The sequence below is a fragment of the Lissotriton helveticus genome, chromosome 2_1 (genome assembly GCF_964261635.1).
Source record: "Lissotriton helveticus chromosome 2_1, aLisHel1.1, whole genome shotgun sequence".
NCBI lineage: Eukaryota > Metazoa > Chordata > Amphibia > Caudata > Salamandridae > Lissotriton > Lissotriton helveticus.
The window spans coordinates 595179829-595204943 of record NC_136059.1 but is presented as its reverse complement, the minus strand read 5'-3'; the positions used below and the strand labels follow the sequence as shown (position 1 = coordinate 595204943).

The window sequence follows — 25115 nt, the reverse complement described above, 5'->3', positions numbered from 1 at the left end:
GATCAGGATTTTACACATTGCATGGTTAATCCTTGAGGTCTCCATGCTGCAACAGTAGATCATCTGTAAGGATCCCCATGATTTTGGTTATTGATCTTTCTGATTATAGGCTTCTAGCTGCAGAATCCTTACCTTAGGCTAATCCCCAGGCATTAGACTAGATCCTCTTCACATTCTGCAGGGGTGCCTCACATATTTTGTGTTACGCCACTGATCAATACATATAATAATCAATTCTTAATCCTTTCTGTAAAGTGACCTCTAAGTAGCACTAACATCAGCTTGTAGAGTGAATTAGAGACAGTGGTTCTCTTACCTTGAAGCACAGCCATTGTCTAAGGTAGTTTCTGAATTCCATATGAAAGAAGCTATACCTAGCCATTTTGTCCTAAAGCCTTTCATCTAATGAAGAGTAGCCCCACACACTGTATGTAAGTAGAGTTGTAAGATCTTTAGAAAGATGGCTAGTCTCATTCATTAATATTTACCAAAAACTATTCTCCCACTCACTGTAATGCCTAGAGCTCATTCTACAAGAAGAAATGCTCTGATGTGGCCTTAACTAGAAATGTTCTTATTGCAGAAATTTGCAAACTCTGCCTCCTGTCGATCTACTTATATTTTTCTTGAGTAAAGTATACATTTACACACCATTGAGGATACACCAGTGGGCCAGGCTTCTTTGTACAACCTATTTGGATAATGTTCTTCAATTCCCTTCTTGAGATGAAGGAAAAGCTATTTACTTGTTCCCCATCTTGGAAATCATCTTTTAAGTCATCACCTACCCCAACTCCCTTACCCAAGAGTTGACAATAGCACCTTTTAAATGGAGATTCAGAATTCTACTGTACTGTAAGAAAAAAAAGTGTAAAGCTAACTGACAGCGGTGGTGCATGCTGCCTTTGACTCAATTCACCCTCATTTCAGTTATGTTTTCCCATTCAATATTGATTCCAATTTGCAGAAGAGCAGTTAGATTATGCCATGGTTTGTTTACAATTCGAGTGAAACCCTATGGTCCTTGGAAATTGCCTCAAATTAAAAAACAGTATTTTATAAAAATTAATAGTGCAGCATGATCATGTGCAAAGATGTGACTAGGCAGTGATCATGGCTTAAATAAAACCATGAACACTTCTTCTAAACATCCCTGTGAAGCACTGCTGTACAGTCCTAGAGTTTCAAATGTTTCTTTCTCTTAAACTGTGATGTGGGCCAACATGAATACTTTCTATAGTGTACTAACACCATCTACTACCAGAGAGCTATATAAAACTGTTACATTAATACATAAAAAAAGATTCCAATGATGGATAACCAGGACCAGTAATAATGTGTCCTTAATGGTACAGAGTTGAACATGTACCATGCCGGCTTTTGAGGGACATCTTGTCAAACGAAAAATTATCTTTTTCTTTACCCTGTCCTTTATTGCTAGCAACATACATTCTACAGTGTACTGATGGGATTTCCAGAGTAGTTGTAATGTTGGTCATTAGAGGATCCCTTTAACACCATCTGTTTAGCAGAGGCAAATTGGGTTGGAGTGATTTGTCCAAGAACTTACTTTATTAAAGAATAGTGGCTCAGGTTTGTGGATTAAATTGGACCTGAGGTAATTGCTTTTGGGTGGGTTTACATTTATTTTTGGGGTCGGGGAAGGGTGCGTTTTATCTACCCCCCTTTTTCTTCTCCTTTATTTCTTGAATCCTTTTCTGGGGCGACAGGCATTCTGAAACTTTTTCCATGGGCACTTTCAAACCCAGAGTGCAGGGCAGCGGGATGGGGGGTCGTTGGGTGGGGGTGTTTTGTTATGTTTTTGAAGCGTTTATCACATCAGCGACTACTAAGGCAACATTGATTTGGAGAGTAGGAACTCGTACTGTATTCTCAAAAGTGTATAATTTGCAATGGCATCAGGTTGGGACAGTGGGGTTAAATTGTTACGTTGGAATGTCAATGGACTGCGGGACAAAATCAAACGTAGCGTTGTCCTTCAATATATAAAGTGCCATGCCCCTGATGTTATTCTACTTCAGGAACCTCATCTAGTTGGTAATGGATGTAGGGCAATGCATAGAGGGGGCTACCACTCGCCCACGCAGGTTTTACTACGGGCTCCCGCAGAGTTGGTATATTGATGAAAAAGTCCTTTCCCGTTGTAGTGCAGAAAACCTGGACGGATGACAGAGGGAGATACGCTGGGGTCTCGGGCACCTGGGAGGGTCATCCTATCACCTTCCTTTCGATTTATGTGGCTCCGGGCCTCCAAGTTGTTACGTTTAGGGACCTGGGTACACTGTTGTTAAATATCCCTGATGGCCTTCTGGTGCTGGGTGGGGATTTGAATTCTGTTGTCTCCGGTGGCTTAGGTCGTCACCCTTCTCGCGACCTCGCTCTCTCATCTTGCTGGCTACCTGACTTCCTCGAATCCATGGGGCTGGTGGACAGCTGCAGGGCCTTTCACCTTGACACTCTTCAATACACTTTTCACTCCGGGACACATGGGAGCCTATCTAGGATTGATAAATTTTTGGTCCTCGCATCTCCAATTACCCATGTCCAGGAAGTAAAACATCTCGCTAGAGGCATCTCTGATCACTCTCCGGTCTGGGTTCATGTGGCTCTTAACTTCAGACAGGTAGGGTGAGTGGCCCCCATTAACCCGTAGTACCTTTGGGATCCCCACGTCCGCCGGGAACTCCTCGTTGCCGTGGATAATTACTTCACTGAGAATGAGGACTCAGTGGAATCCCCGCAGCCGCTTTGGGAGGCCTTTAAAACGGTGATTTGGGACAAGGCCCTCTCCCTGATCTCGGGGAAGAAGAAAGAGCAGCGGAGAGAGCTGGTGGCCCTGGAGGAAGAAGTAGGGCGGTTAGAAGCAGAATTAGACTCGGATGTCACGCCTGAAAAGCTCCACCTTCTCAAACAGCAGGATTATAGGGCGCTGGCGACCGACCAGGCCAAGGCCTTGGAGAGAGTGGCGCAGGGGCGGCTATTTGAGGTGGGTGACAAAGCTGGGAAACTATTAGCCTGGTTGGATAAAAGAGACTGGGCAAGTAGGTTAGTACCTAAACTCCACGGGCATGAGGGTGAGTTCCTTACAGACCCACAAGGTATTGTGGACCATTTCACGGCCCACTTTGAGGTAGTCTACACTTCAGCTGCCCTCCTCCACAGAAAGTTCCCGCCAGATGCTCACTGATATAGTTTTCCCAGACTGTCAGTGGTTGATTATGACTTCATGGAGGGTGACCTATCCAATGATGAAATAGCGACAGCAATAAGGTCCTTTACACTGGGCAAAACCTCTGGCCCTAACGGGTTGCCTATCAAACTTTACAAACTCAAACCAGACAGGTTGGCCCCATACTTGAAGGCTATGCATGAGGAATCGAGGTATTCGAGACTCCTACCCCTGGACCAACGGACGGCCACTATTGTTACCATCCACAAGGAGGGGAAGCCCAAAACTGATTGTAGGTCCTATAGGCCGATATCCTTGTTGAATGCGTAGCCCAAGATTCTGGCTAAACTCCTTGCTAACCGGCTTTTGACGGTGGTCGAGACCCTAGTTCACCCGGATCAGTCCGGTTTTATACCTCACCATAATACCACACTGAACGTGCGCAGGGTACATGGCGTTCTAGACAGGGCGGATTCCATCTTGGAGCCGGTGGCCATAGTTTCTTTAGACGCCGCTATGGCGTTTTATACCATCGAATGGCCATATTTATGGGCAGTGTTGAAGAAAATGGGTACCGGCCCGAACTACATATATTGGGTACAACTATTGTATTCTCAACCCATGGCCCAGGTCGTGGTCAACAATAAAAAATCAGCCGCCTTCGGGTTGGGTAGGGGGACCCGTCAGGGATACCCCCTGTCCCCTCTCCCGTTTGCCTTATCGCTGGAACCATTGGCAGCTTGGATTCGCAGGGACCCGATGATTCGGGGCATATGCTGGTCTCCGGAATGGGAGGACTTTATTTCCCTTTACGCTGACGACATTCTCCTTTATCTTACCTCTCTGAGGTAAGATAGTGTACATAGTGTCAGACGTAAGATAGTGTCAGACGTGTACAGAAGGTTTTAAATATTTGGGTATTTTCCTCTCATTAGATCCCTCTCTCCGCTACTCTCACAACCTCCGGCCCCCTTGCTAAGGCTGCGTAAGATATTGATAGATGGAAGTCGCTCCCCCGCTCCCTGTTAGGAAAGGCTGCCCTCTTTAAAATGTCTTTGCCCCTGTCCTTGTACGCCCTCCAGAACTCCATGGACCCGATACCCGCGTCCTATTTCAGTGAAGTAGAGAGCCTCCAAAGGGACCTATTGTGGAATGGCAATCCCCGTATCGCTCTATTTTTTTCTTTAACAGATCTTTTTATTAAACAAACATCGGTGAATGGTACATTACAGAGGACCAGGTAGTTTACTTTTCACAAATCGCATGATCGGAAGGATATATAGACAGTGCACATGAAAGGAACATTACGGAGAAATAGGATCATCATGATCTACATTGTGAGGTGGTGTTCAGATCTCTCCTCTATAAATATTCCAAGGGCTCCAGATACGGGTCCACTTCTTAGGGCACCCCCTTGCCAAAAACACTGTTTTTTCTCTGAATATGCACCAGTCCAGGTTTCTTTCCCAGGCTTCCAATGTGGGTGGATGAGCTGCCCCCCAGAGTTGAGCGATGTTTCTTTTTGCTAACATAAACCCCAGAGTGGCCCATTGCGTCTGAGAAGTGTTTAAGTCTGTGGGCTCCCAGATATTTAGGAGCCATCTTCTCGCCTCATGGCGGAGGGAGACATGCAATACTTAGTTAATGGTGTCATGCACTTTACGCCAATAAAAGCTGATATGCGCGCATTCCCAGATAATGTGCTTAAATGTTCCGGGAAGGCCGCATAGTCTTTTACTTTCTCCTGTGTCAGACCACTGCATGTGTTCTAATCTGGGTCCCGTTATGTAAATCTTATGAAGGATCTTAAGCTGAACAAGTCGCAGGCGGACCGGGATAGCCACCACTTTGAGGGAGGACCCTGCTGTCTGCCAATCCTCGTAGTCTAGTTCTATCCCATCATGTACCCACTTATCTCGCAAAGTCTGAAGAGGGTTTGTCATGTGATTAATTAGCTTTTCGTATATTAATGATATTGTTTTGTCAGGTAGGTGGCCATCTAAGATTCTGTCCTCCAGAGGAGAAGCCTCCGGGGTATCAGCTCCTCTAGGCAATACCGACTGGAGTGAGTGCCGGAACTGCATATAACGAACGAATTCTGTGTCTGCCAAATTCATATTCACTCTGGAGCGTGCTGAAGTTCTTGATCTCCCATTTTCCCCAAATATCTTTAATAACTGAGATCCCAATAAGGTCCCACTTGTCGAAACCCCTTGTTTTCCACAGATCGCCTAACTTCTCTGAATTCCAAAGAGGGGTGGCCAGTGTTAGTCTATGCTTCCAACCAAGAAAATTAGTGGCATCATGCCAAATTTGAACTGAGTGCTTTATGGGGCCTGTTAGTTTGAATCGTTTAGGACGGGAGTACAACGCCCTACCATATGTGCCACCCGGAAGGGGACATCGGTCCATGGCATAACCCGGGTCTTCTGCGCGGCCATTCGTGCCATGATTAATGGCTGCCATTTGGGAGGCCCAATAGTATTTCTTGATATCGGAGAGGCTGATGCCTCCATCATGCCAGTGTAGCGTTAGTTTATTCAAAGCGATTTGAGGTTTGACGTCCCATAATCGGTCCCTCTGCAGGCCTTCAACCTCCTTAAAATAACCTGATGGTACTAAATCTAAGGTTTTTTGCAGGGCATATAGGAATCGTGGTAAACCCATCATTTTAAAAAGGGTTGCTCTGCCCAAGAGTGAGTTACAGAGTGTCTTCCAGCTGGAGATATTGCTCCTAAGTCTACGAAGAGGGGGAAGGAGATTTTTGGCATAGCGGACCGAGGGGTCCAGTGAGAGAAAAATCCCCAAATATTTAAATCCAACCGAGTTGATTAGTATTGGGCAGTTCCGGGGTGGGAAGGGAGGGTCTTCCCTCAGTACAAATAATAAGGATTTTCCCCAATTTATGGAAAGTCCAGATAATCTGCCGAAGACCGTAAGAATGTCCAGTACAACTGTAAGAGATTTCTTAGGGGAGGCCAAATACAGTAATATATCGTCTGCATACAACGATATGCGGTCCTCCCATCCGGAGGACCACCTCAGACCCCTTATCATTGGATCCCAACGTATCCAAGCAGCTAGGGGTTCCAAGGCCAGGGAAAAGAGAAGGGGGGACAGTGGGCAACCCTGACGCGTTCCTCGACTAAGTACAAATTAGATCAACACTTGAGCGAGTGGTTCCGAATATAAAAGACGAACCCACTGAATGAACTCCGGTCCAAATCCCAATTTTACCAGAACTGCCCATAAGTAGGGCCATTCTCCGTACCGCTCTGGTAAACTTTCCTTGAACTGGTATGACGGAGGCATCAGCTTTCCCAATATCGAATTGTATTATTGGGCGACTCACCTGTCCTCCATTAACCACTGCACTTACGCCCAGCCTGGAAACCCAGGTTATAACATGGATGGATGGCTTCTCTCTGAGGGGAACTTTAACGGAGCCCTATACTCCAGACCCCGCCGTTATTCACTTTCGGGCCCCACTAAACAGGCAGTACACATCTGGCATGCAGCCTCCAAACGTCTTGGTTGGGGGCGCAAGTTAACACTGGCAACACCGCTATGGGATTCTGAACAACTCGGCAATCTATGGAGGAGTAAGGGGTTTGACAAATTGGACCTTATAGGTATTACCCATAAAGGCGATCTGTGGGAGAAATCAGACATCAAATCATTCGCTGCATTACAATAGCAGTACAAATTGGCCGACTCGCTTCCACTACATGCAGGTTAGACACACATTACGCACTCACCTACAACCCGGACCACACTACCGGAATCATCCCCCCTAGAGGATAGAGTAGATTAGATGGCCATATCCCTGACAGCACCATATCACTTTTATACAAAAAGCTGGTCAACAACATCTCTGATCCTCTCCCGGCTCTCTGGGAGAAGTGGACCAGAGATGGCATTGAGATGCACGAGGAGAAATGGCAGGAGGCTATCTCCTCTCCCAGAGTGGTGGCAATACTATCTCGTCTTCGACTGGTCCAACAAAAATTCCTACACAGGGTATATGTAACTGGGCCTCAACTGGTGCGGATGGGGAGGGCGGATGGGGGAACGTGTAGACGGGGATGCGGCCAGATTGGAATTTTTTTCACATAGTCTGGGAATGCGAGCTGATCCAACCCTATTGGCGCAACATCCATGACCTCATTAACACTGTCTTGTCCGTGCAACTCCACGTGGAAGCCTGTAGGTGTCTATAAAACATCTGGGAACCAACTGACTTGAACGTCTGCTTAACACAATGGGTCACGCTGGGACTAATGGTAGCCAAGAGAAACATTGCTGCTTCCGCCTAAAGTGCGAGACTGGGAAAAGGACTTAGATTGGGCAATGTTTAGGATAAAAACTGTACATGTGGCCCGTGGTTGTCCCAAAAAATGGTGTTGTGTGTGGGGCTTGTGGAACTCCTACAGAGAAGATATATGTCAACCTCCCCTGACCCCCACTGTCGAAGATCCCCATTCACCCTAGACCTTCCATACACACTTTATGTATTTATAAATAAATAAATATTGTGATTACTCTTGGAAATGTCATTGTATTTCTGATGTTTATTTCTCAATAATAAAAAATGTTTTACGGAAAAAAAGAATAGTGGCTCATGCCTTCAATTTGCTAGTTCCAATTAGCGTGCTCTAGTTATTAGAGATTCAGAGTGTACTTAACCCAAGATCTGGCCATATTCTGAATTGAATGTGATTGGCCTGGTCGTTTACTCCACTAACCTGGGACAAGACTGGATAATGTTAGCTTTTATCTAGATGTGTACATGGTGTGTTCATTCATTCTTCTTACAACCTAAACCTATTGAGAGATTTGAAATCCATGGTGATGTGGATATTTCATCCTATAAATATATTTTATGTACTCTTCATACTATTTAAATGTGTATCATCGAGTCTTTAGTGATAACTGCTTTACGGTCAGATTCCTGACTTAGTGCCATTGTGTTATACCATTCTTCTAAACCATTGTTGCTTTCCAGCAAAACCCTGGAAATTCTGATCTTGATCGAGAAGTTAACAAAAGAAAACTCTCTGTTGAAGCTGATAAAGAAATGTCTGTAGTGTCACCAAAAAGAAATAGACGATTCTGTATCCAGACACCAAAAAGCCCCATGCAGCACAAGTCTGACAGAGAGCAAACTGAAGATTCGCAGCCTACTTCAACTTGCACAGCAACTACAGATAAACCATTGAGGTTTGGCACATTTCAATATTTCTAGATGTGGGGTTCTTGTGTGCAGTTAAATTTTTTTTTTTAACAATGTCAACTAAGCGGAGGTCTTTAATTTTTGGTCTTGAATACTACACAGGAAATGTTATTTTTGCACATGTTAAAATAGAATACTTGTGTTGATTATGTTGTGTCAGCTATTATTACCATAATAGCTCCTATGTTTGCCTTGGGATCAGTGTCTTAGTGCTAAAGAAATAAAGTAATTTTCAGCTGGACGAGAAATAAAGGCTTCTCAGTGGACAAAAGAGAGGAAACTGGAACTAGCGCCTCAACAGGCAGCAGCTACTGCAGGTCAAAAAGCTTTCAAAGTTGAGGAGAAATGTATGTTACACATGTTGATCTGCACAAATTTTCAACTCTTAGTTACAGAGGTTATACGCCTCAGCAACCTCACTACGCAATAGCTGTCATACATCCTAGAGTTTACGGAATGCAACAGTTTAAAAATACTTAATTACTTTGCTATCATATACTTAAAAAACAGTGGCCTATTTGTAGTTGGTAGTTATTATACTGACCTCTATAATTTTCTGCATTCAAGTTCACTAATTATGCTTATATTGACATATTGGTGGATCAAATAGCTTTGGTTGCACTCTGTATGTTCTGTATATGTTTATACATGTCTGGTATTTACCTATTTCTGCAACGTAGGAGGTTGTTATTGTAGGTGAAATGCTTACAGACTGATTTATTAATCTTAACACAATGCCCAGTTTTTTTTCATGACAGTAATACAATATGAAACGATATGTTTCAGAGTAGTCTATACAATTTCAAAAGCCATAGCTATTGGGGAGTTTTATGCTTGTATAGATGCAATACCTCAGACAATGACGGAAAAGAGACCTTTCATAATATTTAAATTCTCAGTGGCCTAATCCTGAATTAATTTCCCGTCAGCAATTGACATTCCATTTGATTATGACTGAGTTCATGCTAGATTCTTCTCCTGTGCAGGTGTGAGTGGTTTGTCTGGTTCTCCAAATGTATTATTTATGACAAGGGGTTATGGTGATCATTGACTTTGGTTGACTCTCTTCCCGGTTGTATTATGTTTGCAGAACTTCTCTGTGTTCCCAATCATTTGAACTTTAAACACAGGAATGTTCATAATGAATGAAAATGTATATTTTTTTTATTTTTGAAACCTCGAAACCTTGTCTGATAACCTCGATGATCAGACAAAAGTAAGGCCAAACTCAAACATTCATTTTGTAAGTTCTTGGTGTCTCTGGTCATCCAGACAAACCTATATCCTCTTCCCTAGACCTGATACATAAGTGAACCAGTGAAAGCATATCTTCTTTACTGATTAAACTTGTATTCCCCATTTCAGCTTACTTACTAGAGCAATTATTCCTGACCTGTCTGTGAGCTCTATGTGAATTCAGTGATATACCTCTACTTTCCCTGTACCAAAAGCAATGAGTATGGCTTAAATTCAAGAAACATTACTTTTCTGCATATCGTGTTGTAGAAGGCCGCCCTTCATGGATGCTCATGGTATATCAAATGGTAAAGAAGCTCCAAAGATTTGCCTGCCTTCAATGTTTGTCACTAAATGGATGTTTATTTTTGCCTTCCCAAACTTGACCTTTTAGTAACCATTGCTGCAGTTGATCAAATGGTTCGGAGATCAGCCTTGAGAAGAACGATCACCATGTGTTAATCTGAACAGATCAAATATCATAATTTTTCAGCACTTGCGATGTCTATTAGCACGATGCTGTACACAGACAGATATCTCTTGCTGGTCTGAACTTGTCATGAAGTCACTCATAATGCAAGGTTTCTCCTTTATAAATTACCCTCGTGCCCATCACACAGCCACCCTTATGTCAGCCAAAGTGAATTGAATGTGGAGGTTTGACAGCTTCTCTTAACCCATTAACCACACTATTAAGAACATTGGTTTTATACTATTACCTCTGTTTTATGGTATATCTTCACCATTACTGAAAATGCCTAGAGGACTGGGATAAAACTACAAATGAACAGCATATGGGAAGTTCATAAAAGAATGACACTGACAAGAAAGAGAACTATTTATTGAAAACCCGATTGAATTTCAACACCCCTGAGCCACGTCCCAAAAATTTCAGGAGCAACGCGCCGCAATGAAAGTATGGGATAAATATCCGAAGCCTTGGCCAAAATGTGTTAAAACAATATGTACTGTTATGGAACTATCCATTCCTCTGTATTAGAAACTGGTAATAAAGACCAATTAGTGCAGAATTTTTAATTATTTACTGATGCTCGTATATACTACATGTTGGTATGTGGATGGTGACTAAGAAAGGGTTCCCTGGAGGTTAAATACTAAATATGTTGGGGAGGGAGACCAATGAAGAAAATAGAACAAAACTTGCTGAACAGTAAATAATGCTGCTAGTAGCACACTTCCCTGGTATTACCTGGGCAATATTAAGATGTTACCTCAATGGAGCCGAGGCACACATGAAATAGGTACATTCATTTGAGTGCACAAGATATAAGCCCTCCCAAAACAATTTTAGTTACAATCGGGATGGTATCATGAACTAAAATGGGCTGTTTATGGGCTCAATGATTACTCCATGTGATATAGAGTTCTGTTATATTTATGACGGCCTCAGATAGAGATAGTGTTCCTCCAAGAAACGCACCTTGTACAGTAAACAAAAAGCCAATTCCCGAAAAAAATGGAGAGGTCAATCCTGTTCTGCGACCTACTCATCATATGCCATGATTATGACAATATAGATGGCCCTAGATGTACCCTTTCAACGGAAGAAGACTTTCCGGGACCAGATGTCCGAATTATTGCAGTTTAGTGATTACTTAAAGCAGCTTAGATAAGTTGTAATCAATATACACGCACCAAATGTCAAGGATGTGCAATTCTTTCTTGACATGATTGCCCTTTATCACTTAGACATCCACCATCAATGGGCTAGAGATTTGAACAATAAGGGAAATGGTCAAAAAGATTGACACACATACAAAAGCACTACTAAAGAAGATTATTGGTTACTTTGAGGGAAACCAAGACTAAAGCTGGAGTATTGGTCATATGTAGAAATAGTGACTTATGATTGAGGCACATTTAGAGTGTTTGCCCACATGGCATCTACAGATGGAGGCCCTGCAAGATCCTTCCTTAGTCCAGGATGTCAGTGAGATCAACAACTGTTACTTTTTAGAGAACTGGAAATCTGCTACATACAGAGCAATGGAACGGGAAAAGTTAAATGTAGTTCCCAGAGTGGAGAGCATGCAGGCGATCTGTAATTCTATAGAGGGTTTAGACTAGACAATCTCTAACCACCAAGAACACTTTAGATTAGAAAAGGTACTAACAACCTATCCAGAGGTGACTTAAAAGATTTTAGCTATCAAGCGCAAACAGTGGAGGCCATTGACACACTCAACCTCCTTGCCCCTCTACCCCACATGCACTCCCAGACACACACCATCAGACCCACGAAAGATTGTATAGTGAAGAGGACCAGTCATATAGAGCTCCTTGCCTGGATCCTCTGGAGTGAATAACAACACACATCACTAATCGGAGATAATGGTACTCTTATTAATAAACAAACTGACATTACTGATAATTAGTGATTTTTAAATGGCTACCTGATGACCCTCTGTGCACAGATTGGACCACTCGGTGTTTTGGACATTTGGGGAATTGGAGCAGCAGCTTGTTGTATTTCAAATAAAGGCAATGACAATCTCTCAGAACAGGTCAGAAAATTGTCATGTCAAGGTGGATAATATTCCAATTTACTATTGTCAATGTGTCAACTTGCTACTATACGAAACAGATTTGTATATTTTATAATAGTCCATGTTCAACTTGCTGTCATACAAAACTGATGTGCCTATCACATAAAATGCCATGCACCTAAAAGCTAGATCGCTGGCATTTGCTGCATATTCAAAATAATAATAAATACTTCTTAAAATGTGTGTGGAGAATTAGAGCAGGTTTTTGTATTTCACATAGAGGAACTGACCATCTGTCAGTAGATGTCTGTAAATAGTTTGTGTCCTGTGATTTCTTCCCATCTTTAAATATTAACAATGGTAAGTGTTGCCAAGGTGTTTTTATGATGAATAAGAACTAAACTTTCTTTTATTATTTGTGTGCCTAGGTTGCGGAAGCAGGATAAACTGATGGTTCCACTGAAACCAGCTCTGCAGGGAAAATTAGTTGAAGCTCAGTGTGATGGCGCCCATGGTGAAAAAGTAAAGCTATGTCAGAAGCGAAAACAAAATGTGTCCAAAAACTCCAAAAAGTTCAAAGGCAAGAGTTCCGGGAAAGAACGCAGTACACCCAAGACAATGCTGGTTACTCTCAGGGCTTCTGTACAGGAAGACGAAGATGAAGATGATGAAGTTGATGCAGACACAGATTATGATGATGCAAATGATGTGCTGCCACCAGAAGAGATTAACCGAGCCCCTGTGTTTGTACCTAAAGGTCTCAGATCTCCAAACCCTGTCCCAGTAAATGTTGAGGAAACTATGGAAGAGGTATGCTACCTACTCGTTATGATATTTCTTTGCACCTTCTTTATAATGAGTCTCTATTATAAATCATGTTTGAATAAGGCATGTATTTTCATTACTTTCCCATAAAATAGTGCCACAAAAAGTGATGCTTTTTTTTCTCTATGTAGTTTGACATGTCAATCAATGTTTCTGATTCACACTGTTTCGCTGATGTCAACCATCCTCCTTCAAACATAAATGACATGCAAGAAGAGAAAAGTGTATATACAATTGAGAATCTGGGCACACTGCAGAATGTAAGTATATGAAAGTAGTACTTCCCTGCTAATTATTTTTGATGATAAACTTCTGTTATTGTATTTTCATTGACGTTAGAAAGAAGCTTGCTTCAGGATTGGTTTAGTTTCTGTTAGTGAGGTTAGGGAGTACAGTTCTGTGCCTAAGATTTTGGAAGGCCTTTCACTTGTGTGGCTAGGCAGAAATCTCCTATTTTAAGATATTGAAGTATGAGATAAACAGAACGTAGGTCATCCAATGTGAGTTTTAAGAGTCACAATATTAGCACACAGTTTTCTCAGTTTATAACTATTTGCATGGGCCATACAAGCTGATAGTGAGATATAATAAAGTCATTTCCTGACTTATGTTTTTGGAGGTTTTGTTGTTTCTGGATTTACAACGTCCACATAGGGTCTAACTGTATGAAGGCTTCATTTGTTGTAGGGAACATATTTGATGAAAGATGATCTTTGTGAACAAGCTCCTCCAGTTTCAAATTTCATTATTTTTACATCATATCAAATACAAAAAGGTTTCCTGGCACTGCAATAGATAGGGAAACAAAAGGAAAAACAACAAAATATAGGGAATACTTGAATAAAATTGTTTTCAAGGCACATCTGATGGATAGTTTATTATCAGACACCCTAATCCTGATGAGGAGAGGCCTCTAGAGATTAGGTACCAGATATTGAAAGGAGCATCTGCCAAAGCATGCTTTCCTCATGTGTGGCAAATTGAACAAGAAATTGTGTGCTTCACATAGGATGCGAATGCACCATAGAAGGAAGAAAGATTTTTTAATTAACATCTTAATGCGCGTAGAAGATTCTACGTGCAATGTAGAGCATCTTAAGCTGCATGTGCTCATCTAGGAGCTAATGAAGGGAGCATCGCGTTTCTAAAATTAATGGACCTTGCAGCTGCGGTTTGGTAAGTAGATACCCCAGAAGACCCACAGACTGTTACAGTAGTCTAGATACTGATACTGCTGAAGCATGTTTTGCTGCAGACAGGATAACATCTTCTGATATTCCTTGGGGTAAGAAAGCATGCAGACATTAAATAATTGACTTGAGTTGTTAGAGACGAGTCAGAATTGATAGTAACTCCTCATAGTTTGGCTTTACATCTGGCACAGGGAGGTGAGCTCTGATCCACCAGCCATTATATCTTGTCCCATCTAGTAAGGTTGCTACCCAGAAGCAAGAGCTCTTTCTTGACAGAATTACGTTTTTAGAATTTGGTATTCATCCAGTGCTGCACTGCTAACAGTTTGTCCTTTAATCTCAAACCATAAAGCCACATTTGGGGGCATAGTGATCTAATCCGATGATGATCTAAGTATTATTGACACATGAAAGTGGGTTCAATTCAAAAGATTTAATCCGCTCTAAGAGCGCTCACATATATGTTGGATTATAAAGGTGATAAAGAGGGTCCCTTAGCCACCCTACATTGGATAGCTGCCTGGATGTAAGTGTAAGAACGATAAATAGCAACTTTACTGGATAGAAAGGATTTGAACAAAACAAGACCATACTCTGTAGTCCAATCTAGGCCACCCTGTTGATCAATATGGAGTGGTCAGCAATATGAAATGCAGCTGAGAAGTCTGACAGGGTTAGGGCCTTATCAGCTTATTTCTTCTATTGTAAGGAGGCCGGCAATTTGGTGCCACATCCTGGGCAACAGCCCAGCTGCCATTGTTCCAGAATATTGGGATTTTTCAGAATATGTGCTGTGCACATTGACCCTCCCCATGATGTTTGTGTGAGATGGCAGTAGGACAGTAGGGTTGTTGTTTGTAGGGCATCTAGGTTAACATTGTCTTTTCTTATCAAAAGGGAAACCATACCCATTTTCAAGTCTCTGAATAATGCCTGTGACAGAGACGCTTACCAAATCTTCATGAACCTCTACACAAAAAGGGGAGATTGCAAACCCCTGTCGAACTCTGCAGGTCAGGGGCTAGACAAATGATCAAAAAATTGCAGATTGAGGCTAGTTGCATTCGGCTGCTAAGAAACAAACTGAACCACAAAATATGTGAGCCTTTAAGTCCGGCTGCTGAAAGTCTGATCAACCAAATTGAAGTAGTCTACTGTGCCACATTATGTGCATGTTCCTAAAAGCAACAGTTCAACTAGAAGGCCCTCATTCATGATGACACTCAACTAGAGTGGCCAGTAAGACAAACTTGGTGCCGAAACAGATGTAATACCTCTCTCTTGGCCAAGGATGCCCATCCTCATAACCATTTTAGGGTATCTTATCCCCCCTGGGCAAGTGTTGTAGGGATAGCTATTCTATTCCCTGTTGTAGGTGGCCTGCGTGTCTTTGTAAAATAGGTCGAGCCTATAGTATTTCATCCATCTGTCCCATATCTTGTGAAACTTTCCCGGGAAGCCTCTACACATATATATGACCCTTTCCGCTGCCATGTATGTCCATTCCTGCCTTCCATTTGTGCAGTGTTGGCGGGGCCAGGGCGCCCTAGTGCCTTGCTATGTCTCTTTTCGTGACCACCAGGCCTAGGGTACTGAGTATCAGTTGTGGTCTGTCTAAATCCACTTTGCTAGGGATCCCTAACAGTATAAATTTTGGGTCTTGGGGGATGGACACCTGCATTACTTTACTGAGTTCTCCTACAATCTAGTTCCAAAGGTCTGTATTACTGGGCAGCCCCATACTGTGTGGTGGCAGTTCCCCGGGTCTTGTCCACATCTCAGACATTTCAGGTTTTCAGCCCTCCCAAACCTATTTAGTCTGTCACGATCATAGTAGGCCCTGTGAAAGATTTTATCTTGGATAAGGCATGGTTGCAACTTAAACGCCACCTCCCTAGGATGAAACAAGGCGGCCTCTCAGTCTACATTTTCCATTTCTCTCAAGTCCTCCTCCCATGTACCCCTAAGTTTGTCTAGGTTGTCAGGCATGTTATTGTTCAGAGTTTTATATGTAACTGATACTGCCTTTGGTGTGAGTTGTTCTTGTCGTAGCCTTCCTTCTAGTGGTGCATATTCAAGTAGTTTGGCCCCATTTATACCTGCCGCCAGCCCTGCGTGTCTTAGCTGGGTATATTTGAGGAATTGGGGTGTTTGAAGTGTGAAGTCAGCACATAAGGCGGGGAAGGTTTTACGGGTGCCCTTGCCTATATATAATGTCTGCTACAGTGGAGATTCCTATGGTGTCCCATTCTCCGAATCCCTTTAGTTTACTCATTTCCCTCAGCCAGTTTTTCCTTCCACAGTGGCGTTGCCTTTGTGATTTTGTGGGCCCTCCCCAGTGTTTTGGATGCTCTCCCCCATGCCTCAAGCATGGTCTGTGTGGCCGGGAGCAGCCTTCTGGATCCCTTCCCTCCATAGACATAGTGGAAGAATGTGCGTGGCATCAAGGTTTCCCGTTCCAGCCTGTTTGTTGTGTATATATTCATTAATAGGGGTGCTCTTCCCAGTAGTAGGCTTCCACATCTGACAATGCTAGCCTTCCATTATATTGGTTGAGCTGCAATGTGTGCGTAGTTTCCCCTGCCACAGATGCGAGCGAAGTTCATCATCTATTTCTCGGAGTATCAATCGTGGGAACGGGTGATAGGTATTATGTAGTGCATAGAGGAATTGCGGTAAGGTGATCATTTGATACATAGCGGCATGGCCCATTATTGTGAGCCGCAGGCTCCTCCATCTCTGGGTATCCTCTTTAAATTTAGTCAATGTTGCCTTGGCAACACAGTCCACTATCTGTCGTGAGAAATATACACAGATGAGTGAATCCGTTTACTGCCACTTGTAAGCCTTTCTGGAGCTGGGTCCATTATATTATTGGGCCCTCGCTATATATTATTGGTTTGTGCCAGTTGACCTTATATCCAGAGTGCTGTCCATATATATCTATTGTCTGGAAAAGGGTGGGATCGTGGTGTCAGGTTGTGTTACAAATAGGAGAATTTCATCCCCTTGTAGAGATATTTTCTCTTCCAAAGTATCACCCTAAATCCCTGTATTTACGGGTGATGTCTGATCCGGCAGTTCAGAGAGATCGGGTGATAGGATTCGCACCTATCTTTTGGTTTACCTTTTTTGTGTATTGGTATAATTGTGGCCAAGCGCGGTATTCAGTCAAAATATTGAGTTGGAAATGTTGACATACACTAATATCGAGTTTAAAATATTGTGACACAGAAATATTGACAGCAAGAATATCGTGGTGATGAATATTGACTTTAAGGTAAGAAATATCAATTAAAAAAATATAGAAGTCAATAATATAGTTGTAAAAATATAGTTGTTTACAATAACGATTTTTTAAATTATGTATTTTAGCATATATTTCAAATGTATGTGATGTATAGTTTTTGTATAAGCATTGTTTATTTTTTTAATAAATGTGTTACATTTTTAGTAGTTATTAATTTTATTTTAATGACTTTTTGCACTTTTTTGTGGGTTTATAAGGAAATACGGTGGGACGTAATTTAATTATAAATGAATGTATATTTTTTATTTATTAATATTTAATTGAGATTGTATAATAGTTGTGTTTTTCATTTTTGGGGATAAATTGTAGGTGCGGGTTGTAAGGGTTTATTTGGGTAAAGGTTGGGAAGTAATTTATTTTTAATTAATTAATAATGAGTTAATTAATATTTAATTGGCAAATATGGAAATTGTGTAATTAATTTTAGTTTGGGGAGTTGTGGGTTTTTAGGGGTAAAGGGTGAGAAGTAATTTATTTTTAATTAATTGATAATTAGTTGATAATATTAATTAATTGGTGGGTAATTATTTTTTTTGTGTGTTGGGTTTTGGGGTTATAGGGGTGAAGAGTGGGGAGTACATTGTTTTTTTTACTTTATAATTAGTTGTTAAATAATATTAGTTATTTAATTGAATATTGTTTTAATTGTGTACTTTATTTTTTTACAGTTCAATTTTAGGTGTGGGTTGTGGGGATAATAGGGGTAAAGGCTGGAAAGTTAATTAAATGTTATGTGTTTTAATTTGTTTTAATTAATATTCGTTTAGTTGAAAATGAATTGTTAATTATGCAAATGCATTTTTTTAATTTCTGATGTGAGTTGTGAGTTTTGTGGGTGTTACAGGGTAGGAAGTAAATAGTCTCTATTTATGTAATAATTATTAGTTGTTTTAATAATTTCAAAATAAAAATATTTGTTTGAAAGTATTTTCTTAATTTTATTTATTTATAGTTATTTGTGATATGTATTTAACATAGTAATATTTTTTTTATTTTTTTTTATAATAAATATATTTTTAACATATTTATATATATTTTATTTACTTTTTTAAAACATATTTCAATTTTGTCGATGTTTTGTTTGTTTTTTATTTTGAACTGACTGGTATGGGAATAGTAGATGTTATCCCTCCGCTATCCAACATTTTCCCTACTGAGTGGGAATAGTAAATGTTATCCCTTCGCTATCCTTCACTTTCCCTACTGTTGCACTCACTGGAGTGGGAACAGTAATTTGTACCCCTCCGCTATTTAACACTTTCCGTACTGGTGCACTGACGGGAGTGGGAATAATATATTTTATCCCTCTGCTATCCATCACTTTCCCTACTGTTGCTCTTACTGGAATGTGAATAGTAAATGTTTACCCATCCGCTATCCAACACTTTCCCTACTGTTGCATACATTGGTGTGTGAATAGTAATTTTTTACCCCTCCGCTATCCAACACTTTCCCTACTTTTGCACTTTTTGGAGAGGGAATAGTAATTTTTACCCCTCCGCTATCCAGCACTTTCCATACTGTTGCACTCATTGAAGTGGGAATAGTAATTTTTACCCCTACGCTATCCAACACTTTCCCTACTGTTGCACTGACTGCAGTGGGAAATGGAAGTTTAGAGATTTTTAAATCGTTTAATGTTTTAATTTATAATATAACGTTTTTATTAATAGTGGTGTGTGTGTATATATATATATATATATATATGTGTATATATATATATATATATATATATATATATATATATATATATACACATTTTTTCACATTTTAAAATGATAATATACATTAAAATTATTAGTTTAATAATGGTTTTAAAGTAAATATACATATATATATGTGTGTGTGTGTTTAACTTGTTTTAGATTAAGGTTATTTGGCACATTTATTACAATGTATATTAAATCTAATTTATTTTTTTGATTGTTATTCTTTAAAATATTTAACATTTCTTAATTTATTTAATTTTTATATATATATATAATATATATATATATATATATATATAATAACGATATTTTGTACAACTATATGTATGACATCGATAATTGTTTTCAATAGTTTTGTACTTACCATTTTAAATATAGGATGTCGATATTTTTTACATCTATCTTTATTACTCTATATTGTGGGATAGGGATATTTTAGTTGTCGATATTCTGTCAGTGAACCACCACACGCAGGTCCAGTGGGAGGACGCCCTCACTGTATGCATCTTGGAAGAGATTCAATAGAAAGAGGCTCAATAGGTCCATGCATCGTTTATAGAATTCGGCTGGGAGGCCATTTGGTCCTGGGGTCCTCCCAGAGCATAGTTTAGATATGGCTGCTTTCACTTCTGTAATGGAAAGATCCTCTTCCAACTCCAGTTTATCACTTTTGTTTCGTCCATTGTCGGGGTAGGTATTTCTGTCAAGTAATGTTCAATTTCGTGTCGAGCCACATATTACTCACCATAGTATGCAGCAAAGGCCCCTGCTATTTGGGCACCATTGGAGTTGATCAGTTGCTGTGCGTCCCTAATGGATCTTACCCATTTAGTTTCCATTTCCTAGCTACTGAGCCAGGCTTGGAATGTCCCTCCTTTATTTCCTACTCCCTATAGCCGGTGGAGGGTAGCCAGGGCCTGAGTTTTGGAGGCTTCACACATCAAGTCTTTATATTCTTGTCATAGTACCGCTAACTGTCTGGTTAATAGGGGATCCATATGTATAATGGCATGTTCCTCTAGAGCCAGTATTCGGTGTTCTAATTGCTCCAGGGCTTCATGTTCTTTCCTTTTCCCCCCATGCTAGATGGTTTTGGGCCCGGTCTCTCAACTTAGTTTTATATGCCTCCCACAGCGTTACCCCGGATTGTACCGTACCGTAATTTTCTTTAAAAAATCTTTGTCTGTCCTGATACCCCGTATGATGTCCCTCTTCTGCAGGTCCCAGGCTTTGAGTCTCCAGTTTCTATGTCCCACTTGTATCCATAGTGGGAATGGTCGGACAGCCCCATGGCGAGGTACTCGGCCTTGCTAATCGGAATAAAGATGTAGTCTAGTCTGGAGTAGACCTTGTGTGCCCTGGAGTACTATGAATACTGTTTGGAATGTGGGTTCTGCCGTCTCCATATGCCGGTCGGTTCCATTGTGTCTGTGAATCACGCCAGTGGGGTAGTCACAGTCGACTGATCATGCCTCCCCTGTGGTTTATGAGTATGCACATCACATCATTAAAGTTGCCTCCTATCACATGAAGGGAAGTCGGGGATTCCAGGAGGATCTCTTTCACTTTGGTCAGTGCATATGCCTTTATGCTATGCGGGGCGTATACACTGATAAGATTCATTTTACATCTGCCCCATGTGCCTGCTACTCTAACATATGTACCACGTGGATCTGCCCACATATGCGATAGTTTAATGGGGGGAGGGTGACTTTTTTTTATCAGTATTGCCTCTCCCCTGGACCCGGGTGTGTAGCCTGCGTGTGCCAATACTATGTAGGCTCCTCTACCAAGGAATCCACATCTACATGCAAATGCATCTCTTGGAGTAGCACTATGTCTGGGTGCATTCTTTTGATATATCTTGAGACCAGTCCCCATTTGATCCTGTCCCCGGGGCCGTTTACATTCTATGTAGTGAGAAGTGTGGCTCACTGGTTAGAGCAGGCAGACCCTGAAGCAGAGGTCAGACCCGGGACCAGGGTTCAATTCCCGACGCGGCAGGGTCTTGAGCTCAAATGTCCATGGACTCGATAATTCTCGCTTCGGTGCCTGACCTAATCATGGGTTCACACTCTGCAACTCTGGGCATTAAGCTTGTTTAATCTCCACAAGGGCCCCCCTGCGGCGGGATGCCTGGCTTTCACCTTGGGGATGCCCTGTAGGGGCTATCTCACAGGGAAAAAGCCAGGACGGGTTCCCAAGGCAAGCGCGGAGATACCCCTTCGGGGGTCGATTCAGGCGCTATATAAGAAACATAATAATAATAATAATAATAATATGTCAGTACAGTGAGAGGGTGAATATCCATGGGGGTCGCCATGTACCTGATGCTGTGTAGTGATGTAGGAGAGGTGTGGGTATTATTGCTCTTAGAGTCTGTTCTGGTCCCTGAGTTAGCCATTTAGCAAGACATGTGCGACGAAACTGAATCTTATATACAACAATTCCATTCCCTTCCCAACTAACCCCCCACCCCACCCAACCTTCTAACCACACTTAATCTATCAAAATATCATGATCTAGTTTGTGCGTAAGAGGAGAGGTTTGTCGCCCACCCGCAAATTGTACACTTTGCACTATCAGTTTAAGCTCTCACAGCATGAAACCAGTTTGTGAAGAAGAAAAAGTCTCAGGCCTGTCACCTTTGTTTTCACTCTGATTGTGAGTACCAGTCCAGAGCTAGGAGATTGCTGGAGTGCAGCTTGCGTATCTGTCACTTCTACGGCCGGAGCATTGTGGCAGTTCAAGTGTTCCCTCAGACTGAGTTAGTTGTGTCTTCTCGTGTCTGAGGCCTTGTTCCAGGGCCGCTATTTCGATAGCCAGTGGGTGCTGGGCCTCGTCTCCTGAGGATAGCTCTCAGCTCTTCTATTCTATATAGGACTCTCTCGGGCTGTCATCATCCATAGTTTTTAGTGTCTTCTCATTGGCGGACTCCCTTAGATCCTGGGTCCGTCGTCTGTCTTCCGGTCCCTCACAACATGTAAGGTGTTCCCCATGTCATACATCTCCTTCAATGTTCCGCATTCGCCCTTCTACTCGGCAGTCCCTTGGACCTGGTCCCTGTTTTGTGGGTCACACCCCCACTGCTTGTGTCCTCTCGGGCGGTTGCCGGACTGGCCTTTCCTCCACCCAGGACCACGCCTCTTCTGGTGACTGAAAGAAGTACGTCTTGCCTATGAAGATTACTTTGAATTTTGCCAGGAACATAAGCATATTCTGATCTCGTCTAATCATCTAGCTTCTCTTAAGATCATGTCTTTATCCAGAAAGTTGAGAAATCTCACTATGATGGGCCAAGGGAGGGGTGCGCCCGGTGGGGCTTGGCATTTAGTGCCCGGTCCGCCCATTCAATCACAAAGCAAGAGGAGAGATCTGGCGAGATGATTTCTTTAACCATGAGATCAGAAAGTGTGGAGTACTCGTCTCTTTAACACCCTCCTGAAAGAACACAAAGTGTAGATTGTTTCGCCGTGCCCTGTTTTCGGCATCTTCAATGCGCCAAAGGATGTCTTTGCCGGCAGTATGTAGCTCAGAGACCCCTTTCTGAAGTTATTTTATCGCTTCCTCTGCTTCTGTAAAGTGGGTTTAAGATTCAGTCACCCTGTCAGAGAGATTCTGCAGATCCCGACGGAGTAGTATGATTTCTGAGCGGACATCTCCTATCCTGTCATCCAGCGCAAACCTGGACGACTGAATCGCTTGTAGTAATGTCGCTGTGTCCTGGAGCGGTGGTTGTATTATTTCAGGAGACGGGGTGACCACTCTGATATACTGGTCCATCTTTCCTTGTCTGGGTGGGTTTAGGGTCTTTGTCTTTGCCTATGATAGTAGATGTATGTGGTTTCCCCCCAGGGCTCAATTTAAGTCTTTAAGGCTGTGTCTGGCCCTCTCAGGTCTTTTCATCCACATTTAAGCGTGTCTCAGAGTGTCCGACTTATGGCCCCTCTAGTTGGTACCGTTCCCTCTCTTCTCTCTCTGTATGTAGTATGGCCGCGGGTAATGGTTACTTCCTTTCACAGTGATCTCGGTGGCCCGTACTCTCTGACAGCAGTTTCCTCTTCGGTTTGCCAACTCACTTTGTCGAAGGGCCAGGAGGCTGTCTTGCAGAACCTGTTTTTGTAGTGGGGACCTGAAATGGCAATGATCCCAGGGCTCCCCTTTGATCCCCTGCTTTACTCCATAGGGGCGAGGTGGAACCGTCTCCTGTTACTATAGTGCCAGTGGGTGTCTCATGTTTACTGTCTATTGGCTCTCTGATGGGGTCTTAATTTCGGCTCTTGGGGCCTGGGCCGAAGTCTCTTGGCCCCCAGCCTTGCCAGAGCTCGTTCACCGCCGCCTTGAGTGTCTCCCGTATGGTTCTTAGCTGGGCGGACCATCTCACCCATGGCTTTAAGAAGAGGGGGCGCTCACCTTTTCTGCTTTCCGCACAGCTCAGTTTTTTAGACGGGCCTCGAAACGGGTTCAGGCCCTGTTTTGTGCCCTGTCACATGCTGTCCCATTTTTTTACGGACTGCAGTGACAGCAGGCACATCCATGTGCGTGTGGTCACACTGCTCACTTCTCGCTAGTAGAACAGTTACGGCATGATGTCCTGCCAGGTGAGCGTTGTAGGGGAAGGGAAATCCTTTAAAGAGAGTCATGTCCTCTCTAGATTTGCCTTATATTTTTGAAACTCAAGAGCAGCAACATTGTCGTAGTGTCATCAGGGCTTTAAATGGAAGCTTTTTCAATATTATATACAAGCCATAGTTGCTGCTTATTTATCTTACGGAACTAACTACCATTGACAAAGCCAATAGTCCTGACTTGTTGTAGGTATGATGTTACTTGTTGTATCATATATCTAGATGCAGTGACAGAAACAGAAAAGTACAAGTTGGAGGGGCACACTGTGCTAAACACAGTTTATTAGCTTACATGTTTTTAAGCCAAGCCCTTAATTACATCGGCCATACCCCAGTTTTTTCATCCCACTTAAAGCCCTAGGTATATTCAAGCCCTCGGCTGCCAGTCCTTGCCCTGTAGGATAGGGGCTACTTCAGGCAGAATTTAGATGGATTCATGAGTTGTGAACTGCAAGATTTAAGTCTGGTTTGGTAGCTCTGGCTGGAGCTCTGGCTGGAGCTCGTTAGAGGCACATTTAACTCAACCATGTTGCTGGCCACGCCCCCCACTGCATTCAATGTTGACCTTTTCACGTGCAAGTCATTGATTCAGCAGCGTTCGATAAATGGTAGCAAAGCTAGTCTAAAACAACCTTAATGCATTAGGGTATCACAGAAAATGCCACAACTGGAATAGTGTAGGGTGTTGATCACACTACTTAAGGGAACAGGAGTGCGGAGGTCCTTGCCTTGGGCTTAAATTAATTCTTTCTAATTTCTAATCCCTAAACTGTTGTTTGTAGCTATAGAGTTGTGACTGGGGTAATAATGCCTCTTTGTCACCAGAATCCCCAGAGAATACAGTGTTTATTACAATGCTGTATCTATGTCGTGCTTATGTATTTTCACCATTTATGCTCCAGTCTTCTATTCTCTTCTCTTAATTTTTCCAATTGAAAAGAATAACAAAGATTACGTTTCACCTTGAAAATAATTTCTTGCTTTTTTGGGTCTGTTAATTTTAAAATAGACTTAATTATACAATTTCGGCTGACAAAAGCTTTGCCCTGTTTTACATGTACAGCAGAGGAAGTATTCAGAGAATTGATGTATCAAGGCGCTGCAGCAGTATACACCATAACATTGGTTTGTCAATAGTAGGAGCTTAGAACGTGTGAGTAGACGTATGAAGCAGACTTCTCTCTGCAAGGCTCAAGTTGGAACTACACCCCGTATGCCTCAGAGATCTTTGCAAAGTGGGTGAGTCCAGAGGTGGGTCTCTACCATGATAATGAAAACAAAATT

At 42.1% G+C, this 25115-nt stretch overlaps 1 protein-coding gene across 3 annotated transcripts in view; it reads left to right on the top strand.

The window, feature by feature from the left end:
• The window catches only part of BDP1 (BDP1 general transcription factor IIIB subunit), a 1449812-nt gene that overhangs the window by 947949 nt on the left and 476748 nt on the right, over positions 1-25115 (top strand). For all 3 annotated transcript variants that reach the window (XM_078675286.1, XM_078675285.1, XM_078675287.1), the window contains 3 exons: positions 8196-8410; positions 12595-12976; positions 13123-13251. In XM_078675286.1, coding sequence (XP_078531412.1) covers positions 8196-8410; positions 12595-12976; positions 13123-13251 — 726 coding nt within the window. The remainder of the gene's footprint in view (positions 1-8195; positions 8411-12594; positions 12977-13122; positions 13252-25115) is intronic.